This window comes from Humulus lupulus, chromosome X, assembly GCF_963169125.1.
Source record: "Humulus lupulus chromosome X, drHumLupu1.1, whole genome shotgun sequence".
In the NCBI taxonomy this organism is placed as follows: domain Eukaryota; kingdom Viridiplantae; phylum Streptophyta; class Magnoliopsida; order Rosales; family Cannabaceae; genus Humulus; species Humulus lupulus.
Genome location: NC_084802.1, coordinates 100,341,389 through 100,355,237, shown reverse-complemented (window position 1 = coordinate 100,355,237; position 13,849 = coordinate 100,341,389). Strand labels below are relative to the sequence as shown.

General features: G+C 41.0%; 1 protein-coding gene across 1 annotated transcript; it reads right to left on the bottom strand.

The window, feature by feature from the left end:
* Window positions 1-214: 214 nt before the first annotated feature.
* On the bottom strand, window positions 215-1,416 carry LOC133804143 (putative clathrin assembly protein At4g40080). Its single transcript, XM_062242303.1, has one exon. It carries the CDS (start codon window positions 1,369-1,371, stop codon window positions 301-303), a length of 1,071 nt encoding a protein of 356 aa, XP_062098287.1. The 5' UTR covers window positions 1,372-1,416; the 3' UTR covers window positions 215-300.
* Between the last annotated feature and the right edge of the window lie 12,433 nt (window positions 1,417-13,849).

Below are 13,849 nucleotides of genomic sequence, written 5' to 3'. Positions count from 1 at the left end.
AAATAACGCATACAAAAGTTTCACTCTCTATTTTCATCTCTCTTTCTTTATAGTTTATATTTCAGTATTCTTAATAGTTTTGTAGTAATTAAGAATTAGTTGTAACAATTTTAAAAAGGTAAAAGCAAATATTTTATACTAAAACTCCGGCATCTCTGGTATGAAATATCAACTACTATGCTCCTAAAAATAATATTAATAATGGATCATATGCTTGATATAAGAATATAATTAACTCATTAAATAAGTTTCTGAACCAATAATTATATACATGACCCAAAAATTAACCAAAAGTAGTGTTCAAAGACTTACAGGCGTTAGACCAAGACTACTCGACCAACCACCACTAGATGGCAACCGGAACAACGCCTCTCGTCGCACACTCAACCTAGTTGACTTTCTCTGCAACGGATCTTCTCCCCCAACCCACGTGATCATCAGCCTCTTCTCCTGCTCTCTTTTCTTCACCATTTCCAAAATCCTCATCTTAACCTGACTAATCAAATCCCAGAACTCATCATCACTTCTTCTCTTCTTGAACAACGACAATAAACTCTCCTTGCCATCCTCCAGCCTCTTCAAACCTTCTAGAAACCGAGTCAACTCGCTAGAATTCAAACCCTGTATTCTATCTCCGAATTCCTTGACTCGGACCGACAGTTCACGTTGAACCAGCCTGTAATCCTTACCCACCATCTCCAAAACGTCATATATCAAATCGTTCGTCGCATTCTTGAAAGAATCAGGCGCATCGCGCGTGCATTCCACGTAGTCCACAAGAGCGTCAACCTCAGATAAAACCTCCCAGCTTGACAGTGCCAAAACCTTATTATTGTTGTGATCCGAATTAGAAGAATTATTACACAGATAATATCCCATAACCCTAGACACCATGAGATTTTGCTCCACCACGGCGGCGTACCACCTAACCCACGACGACATTTGCCACGTGTCGTTGTCCGATTTGTCGCGGAAGGTGGAGAGGTTGAGGAAGTTTGGACCTCCTGAGGAAGGGTAGAAGGAGAGTTGATCTTTGAGGATGAAGGAGCCTCTGGAAACAATGTTATGAGCGACGAGAAGGCACTTGAGTGCCACGGCGGCACTGCGCGTGGCGTGGAGGCGCCCCATGAGTGTGTTGATGCACGTACTCGAGATGCTGCGGGATTCTTGGCCACCGCCGCCGATGACGGCGGAGATGTGGTTCTCGGAAGGGGGAGACGACGGCTCGTGTGTGGTGGCGCATATGATGGTCACGCGTATAGACGATGCGTGGCGGCTTGTCGAAAGAGTAATAGCTTTGGTGAGTGAGGCTTTGTCCTTGATAATACCGATCAAGTTTCGTAATTTCTTTCGCCCGATCATAATTCCCATATTAATTGGAGTCGAGTCAATAGGTATGCACGTATGTTACGTATATCATATAAATATATATATACATATTTTATGCACACACGGCTTTATATTTTTCTTTTCATTAATTATTATATAATGGTTTCTTCTATTTACACGTAAATAATTATTAATTTGTTAATTTTGTATCGTCGACATGGTCCCTGTTTCAATCCCATGCGCGTTGAATTTCTAGAAAAATGCGTGGGTACACGCGGTTTGTACTTCGATGGAACGATCGAATAGAAATTCGAACCTATAAGGTAATGTATAGGATTGACAATTGTTCAGGAGTTTTCCCATTACTGATATTATTATTAATTTATTGATAATTAGTAGTTACATCACAACGCTGAAAGAAAATAACTAGGACGATCAACATAACATATTCGTAACTACGGTCAAAGTCAAGGTGAAAACGTAACCGGACAAAGCATTATGTAATGCTATTATTTTTTTTTTTTTTTGCATAGTATTCCTATTTGGCACTTTAGGTACCCACTCACTTTAAGGTCTTGGTCGGTATATTTATATTATTTATTAAATTTAAGAATAAATAGTATTTTTGCTCTCCGAACTATGATATCGTGCCCTGAATAATTCACGATGTTATAAATTCCCCTGAGCTATGCACATTACTAAAATATGGGACTTCTGTTAACAGATTGATGACATAGCATATTGTCTGTTGATGTGACAGTGTCATGTGTAGAATAATTATCAATTTTGCCCTCTAAACTTTGACCATTACCAAATTATACCCATTTTATAAATATATATTTTTTTTTCTTAAAAATAATAATTAAATCCTTAATAAATAAAAAAATTTAATTATAAAAAAATAACTCTTTTTTACTATTTCTTAAACAATATTAATTAAAACTATTTTAGAATGAACATTTAAAATAAATACTAAAACAAAGAAAAAACTTTTAATTAAAGAGGTGGACAAAATGCTTCAATAAATAAATACAAATTTTAATTTAAGAGGAGGATAAAGGGGAAAAAACTTTGTTTTATGATTTAGTTTTTAATTTTTATATTAACATATATATTGTAAAAGAAAAGAAAAGTAAAAAAAAATTATTTGCTATTAGTTAGATTTTTATTTTTTGTGTATTTGAATTTTATTTAATTAATTTGAAACATTCAATATTGATTATTTTCTTAATCTTTTAAAATGATTTTTTTAAAATTTTAAGGATTTAATTATCAATTTTTTTAAAAAAAATTGTCTTAATAAAAAGGGCACAATTTGGTAGTGGTCAAAGTTCAGGGGGCAAAATTTCTAATTATTCTACACATGACACTGCCACATCAAGAGACAAAATGCTACATCATCAATCTGTTAGCCACCTAGGACGAAATCTAACAGAAGTCTCATATTTTAGTAACGTGCATAGTTCAGAGGGAATTTTTAACATCGCAAATCATTCGAGGGCCATAATCATACAGTGCTTATAGTTCGGGGGACAAAAATACTATTTATTCTAAATTTAAATATGTGAGGTTGGTTAATTAGCTATATTCACATTATTTATTAAATTTAAATATATAAAACTCAATATTAAAATATGAACCATTAATAATATATGTATCCTTTTAATGTTAGTCACTAATGATATTGGCCACCAACAATACTTCTTAGTAATTCTTATTTTTCAGCCTCTTTAATTAGCCATATAGATTGGCCAAATGAGCAAATTCCAAATGTCGAGGTTGTAATCTCCAAATAAGATATTTCTTTTTATTATTATTATTTTTAATTCATTTTAATTGATTAAAGTTTCCATCATTCTTAACCTAAAAGAAATCAAGCGCAAACCTGAAGACTTGCAGACAAAATTTGTATGCGTTTTCTTCGTCAAGACAAATATCTTACAGCTTTTTAATTATAGTTTATAACTATATTATTATAATATTCATTTTAAAATGATTAGATCCTATATTATATTATATATATTACTTTTAGCTTTGGAATTAGTACTCTGTCAAAATAGTACCAAAGAATTCTAGAAAAATAATGATTAAGCTGACTAAACTTTGGGGAGTTCCTTTTCTTTCTGTTTTTTTATTTTAGATTATAATAATTTAATCATATAAATTGTTTCTAGGATATAGTATAACTAGTATAATGAATTAGAATAGTTAATACGCATATATTCACAAGGGAATTCTCCTATCAGTGTTTACAACCTGTGAACAGTTTTCGGCGTAATTTTTTTTTGTGACCGTGTATATTGTAGCTATTTAGAGCATCCTGCAAATTTTCAGAAAATTCCAAATAGTTTACAGTACCAAAAATTATGTTCAAACATGTTGTTGCACTCGTGACTAATTTTTTGTATGCGCGTAGAAAACAACATGTTTGAACCTAGTTTTCGGTACTATAAACTATTCGAAATTTTCTGAAAATTTGCAGGAAGCTCTAAATAGCTACAATATACACAGTTATAAAAAAAGTCTCGTCGAAAATTGTTCACGGGTCAAAAAACACTAAGAGCCCACCGATAAGACTTAAAGTGAAGCCCCTATAAAAGAATTGTCCTATATTCATATATATATTATTAATTTATTTATATGTTTGTTAATTAGAGTACTCATGAATATGAATTGGAAACTCATTAAGATATTTATTTCATATTTTTTTTAGTATTGAACATAGTATTTTACTAAAAAAAAAAAATTGTGATTTATTTATTTATTTTGGTGATCATACAGATTATTAGTTTTGAAATTATGGATGACCAATATAAATCTATGAAAATAGAATTTCAATCTTGTCGTGAATTAGAATTTGAAAGGAGAGAAGAAGAAACCGATGAAGATAAATTAGTGAATGAGAACGCGAAGAGTATAGAAGTGATCCATTCTGAAATATCTTAGAAACTAATTCCAAAATTTGGCATGGAGTTTGAAACTGAAGACCAAACTTATAATTTTTACAATGATTATGCTTACATAGTTGGTTTTGGCATTAGAAAAAGTAAAGGGTATAAAGTTAAATATGGCTTGATGATAAATAGAACTTTTTGCTGCTCTTGCGAAGGGTATCGACAAAAAGATAAACGAGATGTAATTGTGAGATGTCATCGTGCTGAGACAAGGTTTGGATGTTTAGCAAGAATGAAAGTCGATTGTCATCAAACTGGTAAATATCATGTTGTTGAGTTTATTCCTGAGCACGCTCATGGGACATCAACTCCTACAAAAAGTCACTTACATAAATCACAGAGAAGATTGACTCCTGCTTTAGATGCTGAAATGGACTTGGTTGATAGTACAGGAATTACTCCTACAGCAAGTTGGGAACTAATGACAAAAGGAGCTAAAGGACTTGAAAGTCTTGGAATTACTCATGTTGATTATAAGAATTATTTACGAACTAAGAGAACAATTCAAATGAGGTTAGGAGATACAGGTGGTGTTCTTGAGTACCTTCAAGGTAAGCAATTAGAAGATCCTAACTTCATTTATGCTATTCAAGTGGATGTACACTACTACAAAATACCCTTTATGGGTCAACTTTTTAGGACACATAGCTAAATGTATGCTCTAAAAAATGTCTCTGGAGTTTTTAGGACTCTCATTGAGAGTCTTTAAAAAACACATTTTAGGACTCGCAATATGTGTCCTAATAAAATATGTGGGTCCTAAAAAAACCTGAAGAGGGAATTTGATTTGGAATTCTAATGGTAACTTTTAAAGGCTCACTTTGGGTGTTCTAAAAGAGTATTAAGAGAACTCAAAGTGTGCCCTTAAAAATATTAAGTAAAAAGGGGATCAAACATATATGGGATTTTGAAATGGGGCTTTAATTAGGGTTCATTATTTTTTCTATCAGCACCAAGATTAAAGAGAGGAGAAAACGAAGGAGAAGAAGAGGCCATCAACGTCGACGACGACAGTTGGCTTTCTGACCTTCGGCGGCTACTGTAGATGGTGGTGAAGGAGACCATCGACTTCGACGGTGACCTGTTGTACGGTGGTGAAGGCTGGGCTGTTGTTGCAGAGGAGAAAGCGTGTAGTTGGCTCCTGGGGTTCTCAGCTTCATGGCGGTGGCACTATACCTCACGGCGGTAGCATGTATTTGTTTTATTTCTTGATTTTTTTATGTTAAATTATATTTGATTTGATTGTGTAGGATATGTTCCGAACTGTTTTTGAGCTTAGACTAATAATGAATACCATCTTTAGTATATTTTGCTTCTACTTTAATGGCCTGCTACTTGTGTTTCGCTACTGGTTTATGGTGTATTTTGTGACTAGATTCGGTGTATTTATGGTCTATTTTGTTGTTGCTTTAATGGCTGCTACTTGTATTTTGCTACTAGTTTTTGGTGTATTTTGTGACTGGATTTTGGTGCATTTTGCAACCGGGTAGAATGGATTAATATGGTTGATTTATGGTCTATTTTGTTGTTGCTTTTGGTGTAGTTTGCTATTGTGCAATGGAGACTAGCTGAGGTCTGTCAAAGATTGGAGCATGATCTTGTGATCCGGAGTTACTGCAATAGAAGACCAGCTCTCTGCAAGAATCTATTCTTGAATCCAAACAAGATGTTAATAAGAATCATGTCTCAAATGTGAATTTAAAAAGTTTTCATAACATTGCATAAAGTCCAAGTGACTTTCCAGATGCAAGGCCAGGTGTTTGTTAAGACACTTCAGTTTATTTCCTAAAAAGCAAAGTTGTATTTGGCAAAGCCTTAAATTCTATATATTGATATGAATTATGTCATGTTGTTTAATTTTTTGGATGGTACTACCAGCGATTTATTTACTGTGTTATTTTCTAGGTCACTTTTGTTTAAACTTGTGAAATTCTTGGTTCTCGTCTGCTAAAAAAAGAAGAAGTTTATCAACTACTAAGTTTAGTATCTATAACACCTTGCATAACCAAGACCGTTACATTGTGTATTTAAAATAGTGCAAGACTTGCTAATCAAGTCTGTTGATGCGGTTCTTCGCCAACAGGTAATTAAGAAAATAAGAGAGTGGGATTAGTGCTAAGTATTGAACCGAAACAGATGAGTGATCTTAAAATAAAATGGCAATGCAAACACCTCTTTTTTTAGGTGGTTCAAAGGTTAAAATTCTTCTACTCCACCAGCCAATATTATTGGTAGTTTTTGGTATTCTTTACAGAGTATTTCTTTTCATCATAGAATCCAACCCTTTGCAACTCCCAGGCTCTCCATATTTATAGGAGAGGGCACCTGGGGGTTGGCAAAGGGGGTCATCACGTGACCTTATTACCCATCATGTCATCTCTGTGACATTCATGATTAATTCCTAAAACCTGACAAATGAAGTGAGGTCTAATCAATAGGTAAGGGGGATAATGGGCCGCACGGCCCACCCCAGTCGTGGGCGCCTGAAAACGCACGTTTAGGCTGCGTATCCGAGAATTCAGGGACATATCAGACACGTGATGCCTGATATATACACGTTTACATTTCGTGGTTGACTTTATAAGGGGTCACAGACGCCAGCTCAAGCTCGTACCTCGAGCTGGACTTCTTCTTAGTCCACGGTGTCCATCCTCCTGATCCGACTCCATAGCAGCTCCAGCGAACTTGTGGTTACCTCGAGCTAAAGAGGTGGGACCTGGGGGCAGTACCTCTGGGGTAAATATCATCCTCGTGGCTGATACAAAATTATGCCATACTTAAGCCTGCTAATAGCCTGTGGAGAATTATGGGCGTACATTTGCCCCCCAAGCCCCTGTTCATGGCACATGACGTCATCTGGGGCCACAGTGGGGGATTTTAGGCTTCTTTGTGGACTTTCACATTCTACCCATTGCGCAGGCGTCGAGTACATGGAGCATCGTGGTTAGTGATGGTACGTCTTCCGAGAACCGCATTAAATGGCCTAGCCTATACTCGGCTACCGTTTCGCCTTTCGAGTAGAGAGCCTCGGATCCCTCATCTGGGAAATCCAATGGCCCTCCTCACTTGGCCTCCTACGTATATAAAAGGGGTGGCCACCTTACGCATGGGCCACCCGTTTATTTGAAAATTTTCTAATTTTCCCATCTTCTTCTTCCTTCTCAGTCTCAAAAAACCCTCTTTTTCTTCCGGTTACTGTTCCCAGCGTTCCAGAAGTTTAATTGCGAGAGCTCCTCCGAGGTTTTGGCACCAGATATTTCGATGAGGCTCTAACCCAGACGACCCCTTCATCCCTCCCACAGCAAAACACCTTGTAAGTTTTCCTCTTTATGCATGCTTTAAATTTTCTTTTCACTGTAGCTTAAGTGAAGTGTTCCTGTAGCCGGATGCAGCATTCTGTTGGTTTTTTGTGGGTATGATAGGCGTAGGTTTTTATTTTAGGGCATTGGTCGTAGAAAAAAAAAACTTTAGGAGCATGGTTCATAGGGTACGCTTTCTGGGGAAATTTTCTGGGTAGGATTTTTGGTATGCCTGTTTGAAATATCCAGCCTTTTGGGTGCAAAACCGGGTAGCTTAGGGGACACGTTTCACAGGCGGTTTTCGCACTGTTTGTCTACTAAAACTTTCCCCCCAAGGAAAACTTTTATCCTGACCCTCCTAACATACGAATTCCGAGTAATCGGGGATCCGTTGGGAGCACAGGCGCGTGTACATAGAACCGCGTGGTCTCACTCTTCATGGGCTGAGATTACCTTCGCCCGTGTAAAGGAAACACTTCGCTTCAGATTCTTCCTTATGCTTAGGTCGCCTTTTCTAAAATTTTCTTCTTTTGTTCACTAGGCGAGCTGATGGTACCCAAGAAGAGCGCCCCTAAGAAAACCGCTGGCAGCTCGTCCTCTCAACAATCCAAAGGAAAGGAGGTGGTGACAGACTCTCCAATCCCCGTTTTCGGGCCGGCCGTGGAGCGGGAGCTCGAGGTGGTGCCCGATGCCTTCTTCGAGGCCGAGAGGATCGTCTCGAAGATCACTGACCAAGGGAAAGTGAATAAAATATTCCTTTCCCACAACATCGAGCTTGGGAGGGGCGCCCTAATCGCCCGACCTCCCCTAGAAGGTGAGCGGAGCTGCGCGCCGCTCGACGAGGAATACGCAGTCTGGAGTGACGAGCACTTAAAGGCTGGGGCCTTCCTCCCGCTGGACCAATATTTTGCTGACTTCCTCAATTACGTGAAGTTGGCCCCTTTCCAGCTCCCCCCTAACTCGTACCGTTTGTTAGCGGGGTTGAGGTATTTATTCCTGAAGCAGGAATGGGAGGTCCCCACCCCGGCGGACATCATATACTTTTTCTGCCTCAAGGCCAGCCCGGAGCAGCGGGGGCGAGGTGGCGGGTTCTACTACTTGACCCGTTTTCCAAACACGGCTGTGGTCATCAAGCTGTCCAGCCACCCCAACGACTTCAAAGACCAGTTCTTTATGTCCACGGGGTTTCGCAACTGCGAACTTCACTACTTCAACCGCCCTCGTAAGTACCTTTCACTCTTAGCTCATAAGTTAAGTATTGATTAGCTCCCCTTTATCAGTTTCTAACTTAGGACAATTCTGCAGCCATTTTCGCGAGGACAGACAAGTCTATGATCCTCGGGAGTCAGTACGAGACACTGGCAAGGCTGCCCGCCAGCGAAAAGGACTATCGCCAGCTCGTATCAGACGAGACGATGTTGGCATGCAAACTGATCTCTCCAGGCCAGACTTTGGCCTTGAGGAGATTGCGAGGGCTTCCCCCAGCTCGCGAGATGAGGCCCATTCCCGAGGAGGAGGCCGAGGGAGGAGAAGAGGATGAGGTGCCCCTCGTGAGGCGGAAGCAAGCGCTGGAGGTCGCCCAAGCAGTTAACGTGGAGAGGGCCCAATCCAAAGCAGCAGCCGGCCCCTCCGGCCAAGGTAACCCTTATCTATTTAGGGGCTTAGAAAGGGCCACCGCAGACCCCCGGTTAGCTAGGTTTAATCCCAACCAGCCCGTCCAACGCCATCGAAACGACCCAGACCTCGACATAACCCTACTCCAGTGTTTCGACCGGCTCGTGCTGGATTACCAGAGTAGCCGCCCTAGGGGTACTGTAGTCGTAGACAACACCTTAGCCTTTAGGTCGGCCTTCTTTGAGGAGTATGGGACTAATCTCCGGTCGTGGCCCTCTCTTCGGGAGGGTATTGTAGCTCCGTGTCTTAGGCAGTATGTAGAATAGTCTAGTCCCGAGCCAGATTTGGACCCAGAACCTGTTCCATCTCGCGAAGTCATTGTCTTAGATTCCCCCGCAGAAGCTTCAGGGCCGATGGTCGTGACCATAGATTCCTCTTCTAGCTCGGGGGGTAGGATCCCTTTCAATATATACTTGAGTTCAACTTTTTCCCTCTTATTTTTGTTGTTATTGCATAAATGCTTACTTGTATACTAATGTTGTCTTTGTTTTGCCAAAGGAGATGTCTCAGCCCGGAAACAAAGACCTGCGAGCTATGTTCACTGGAGGGAACTCTTCTACTGGGGCTTCTGGGCCCATGGTTAAGAAGCTCCGGGTGGCTAAGAAAGTCGTTGGGACAACATCCAAGTCCCCTGCAAAGGGGAAAGACCAGACCCTAGCTGCCGAGGCCAAGGTACCTCCACCTCCTGCAGCAGTGGAGAAGATGCCCCCGCCCCCTCCATGAGCTCCCGCCTCTGTTCGGGATATGAAGGTGGAGCCCAGGACTTTGGCAACCGCAGTCCCCGAGGTGCGTGTTTCGGTGGACCCTCAGGCCTTGGAGAAAATTCCTGACGTCTTTTAGGGGACAATGTACGAGACGGCGACCTACACCGTCAACCACTACTACAACGCCACCGAAAGGGACCTGCGGGCAATCGAAACAAGGAGCCCAGAGAGCGTGATGGAGTCTTCACTGGGAATGGCTCTAACGGTAAGCTGGCTTTGCATTTTGTATTCTTTGGTTACCATGCATCGCACGTTCTCTCTTTTTTTTTTTCTAAGGCAATTGCCTCTTTGTTTTGTAGGGTGCCTTGGCTCTTCACCGGAGCATATTCAGGTCCAAGGCTCGGCTCGAGGACATGAAGGGCGAGCATTAGGCTGTTTTGGCCGCCCTGCAGACTACCTTGGCCGCCCTGAAGACTGCCCAAAAGCAGGAACAGGAGGCCAAGGATGCCTTGGCGGCCACGCGGGTTGAGCTGGACGCGTCCCGCCCCAAGCTGCAAGAGGCCGAGGCTACCAAGGCCGCCCTAGCCGCTGTAACGGCCGAACTCGAGGAGGCCAGGGCTGCCCGGGCTGCGCTAGACTCTGCGAAAACTGAGGCCGAGGGGGCTAAGGCCGCCTTGCCAATGGAGAAGGCGTCTTCCAGCTCCGCCATGGAGGATATGCTATACCACTGCTGGGTCTTCAACCCGGATGGCGACTTCTCCTTTCTAGGAGCGGATGCCTGGGAGCTCTTCCGGAAGGGGTTTAAAGCTCGCCTTCAGCAGGAGGTGTAATGCCCCGAATTCTCCGTTGTGTTTAACGGCGTGAACAGTAGGCCGGGAGGGTCATACTTACTCAATTATGCTATTAATTGATTAAATGCATGTATATGTTGATTATATTATGATATGATGTGAAATGCATGCATGCGAGTCCATATTTCTTATTACAGGGGTGTGATGGTAATTTGGCCCGTTGAGGGTAAATTGGTTATTTGTTCGCATGTTGGTGATATAATTTGAGACCACATTATGATGTGGGTTTGTTCGAGCCATTTGGCATGAGACGATCAAGGAATGCTTAATGTCGGTTTGGTCATAACAGGCTTAAGCTCCGGGCTCGGGGTGAGTCTCGGGGTGTTTTAATGATTAGAGTGTTACCGGGCATTAAAGGGTAACAGGAGGTAAATTATTGATGTTTGAGAATATTGAGATTAGTGGGAATTGGGAAGCGTTAATTATCATTAACGGGATTAATGGAAAGTGCCAAAATTACCCTTTAAGAGGTTTTAGAAACTTTTAAAGACCTAGGGGTATAAAGGTCTTTTGGCTTGGATATATATGAGCTTGGAAGGCCGTAGAGTAAAACAGAACAAAAACAGAGTTAGAGTCTCTCCTTCCCGTACATTCATCTCTATAGTTTCTCTTCTTTGGAATTTTGAGCTCAAGTGTGGGACTAAGATAGGAAATCAAGGGGCTAAGGTTGTGGAGTTAGTTCAGCCATTGGAGAGGGTTCAATACCAAGTTTGAGGTAAGCTTTGACCATTATTTTTCTGGTTTTGCCCTGTTTTAAAGATAGTTTTCAGCTTGTGTTTTGTGGAGGATTGTTGGAATTGATGGAGGTTTTAGTTGGGGTTTGTCTTGGGTTATGATGAGGGAGAGTTATGAGTGTTGTTTAGGGGTTTAATTGTGTGTTTGGAGGAGGTTTTGAACTGATTTGAAGGGCTGGTTTGGGAGGAAAATACAGGGGAAAGTTTTAGTTCGCGTGCTGCCATTTTGGCCATTCTGGGCTGGGCGCCGCGGCGCAGTTGTGGTGCATCGCGGCCCTTGGCGTCTGGCAGGGGAGGCCCCTTCTGTCTGAAGGGCGCGCCGCGGCGCAGTAGGGGAGGGTCGCGGCCCTTAAGTTCAATTTTGCCAAAAAGGTGTTTTTAGCATGGGGATTCAAACCTAAGGCCTCGGGATTGAACCTACTACCCGGTTGAGTAGTGTTTGAGGTCCCGGAGGTTAGGTTTTGGTTTGGGAACCTTTTATTATTCATTTTATTGATGGAATCCCATAATTTGGTTATGACCAGGTAACCGCTAAAGGACGAAAAGGTCGATCGTTCTCAGGGTCACTCTTTTATTTGTTCTAGCTCGGAACCCGAGGTAAGAAAACTGCACCCCAAGTGTGACATGCATGGATGTTTGTAAGGCATGTTGATTGTGTAATATGGACATGGATTGAACATGGAATGCTTAGCATATGTTGTTCACTTGTGCATAGCACTGACTTATTAGTCAGGTTTAGCAAAGGTGCTAGTATCAACTGTGAAGTCGTGATTTATTAGTCAGGTTCGGCAGTGGTACTGGGCACTGGTCACATTGCACTGACTTGATAGTCAGAATTGGCAAAGGTGTTAGTATCAGCTGTGAAGCTGTGACTTACTAGTCAAGTTCGACAGTGATACTGGACACTGGTCACATAGCGCTGATTTATTAGTCAGAACGGCCATAGCGTGGATCACGCAAGCCAACAAAGATTAGATCTAATCGACTATTAGCATTGAATGGCTCAAAGAGCATTAATGCCAGACCGACCTCGAGGGTTGATGAATGAAATAAGCGCTTGAAGGCTAGTGGCTTACCTAGCAGCCACTCTCCCCCGCTAAAATCATGTGACGTTCACTTATTGGTTTGAAAGCTTAACGTTCAATGTGATTATAATGATAATCATTTGATAATGTTTATGAAAAGTATTATGTTTTCTTGCTGGGCTTTGGCTCATGGGTGCTATGTGGTGCAGGTAAAGGGAAAGAAAAGCTCACCTAGCCTTGAGTGGAGAGCTGATGTGGTGATGTGTACATATGCGGCCGCTTGACCACCACGGCCAAGGAGTTCTCAGAGGAACTAGGGGGATTACCCTATTTTTTCCGCTTAGGTCGGCGGGGATTGTAAATCTAAAACAGTAATGACCATTTTGTACTGAGAACCACTTGTAAATGTTTTGCTTAGCTCTGCAGAGCAATTTGTAATAAAAATCTCCATTTCCTTTTTATTGGTTTTATACCTTAACCTGTTAATTACACTTAGAGCACGTTTTGACCAAAGGACTCAGGTAGTGAGTCAAATTTCCGGTCCACCGTTCACCGTAACTGTTCTGGGGTAGCCAGGGCGTTACAGGAGGCGCCCTCTGAGACTGGAGAGACCTCCACAGCTGCCGAGCAGGAGGGCGAGGTGGTGACCTCATCGGAGCAGCCCGGTGGAGCCTAGGGCCTTCTTTTTATTTTTTGAACACATGTATTTTTTTTTTGTAACTTTGTATGAGGTTTTTTCACCTCGAGACAATTGGCTTTATCAATTTTTGTTTTTAATTGGTTTATATCCTTTTGCCTCTATGCACTTCGGTAATAGTCTTAGTTTGTTTTTCTTTTTGTTAGTGCTATGATTGATACTTTTATGCTTTTCTAGGAAAAACATCTTAACCAATCTTGGATCAACTTCTAAGATAAGTCCTGGTTGCATCCCGGACATTGCTTTAAAAAACTTAGTTCGCGTTAATTTCTTATTGATATCTCGTGCTTTTTAAGAAAAACAATGATCAATCAATTTGAATCAACTACTAAGTTTTAGGTCCTGGTTTCATCGAGGGCGCTAATTTGAAAACTTAGTTCGTGTTAATTCTTGACTAATATCTTGTGCTTTTTAAGAAAAACACCGATCAATCAATTTGAATCAACTTCTAAGTTTTAGGACCTGGTTTCATCCAGGGTGTTAATTTGAAAACTTAGTTCGTGTTAATTCTTGACTAATATCTTGTGCTTTTTAAGAAAAATACCGATCAATCAATTTGAATCAACTTCTAAGTTTTAGGAC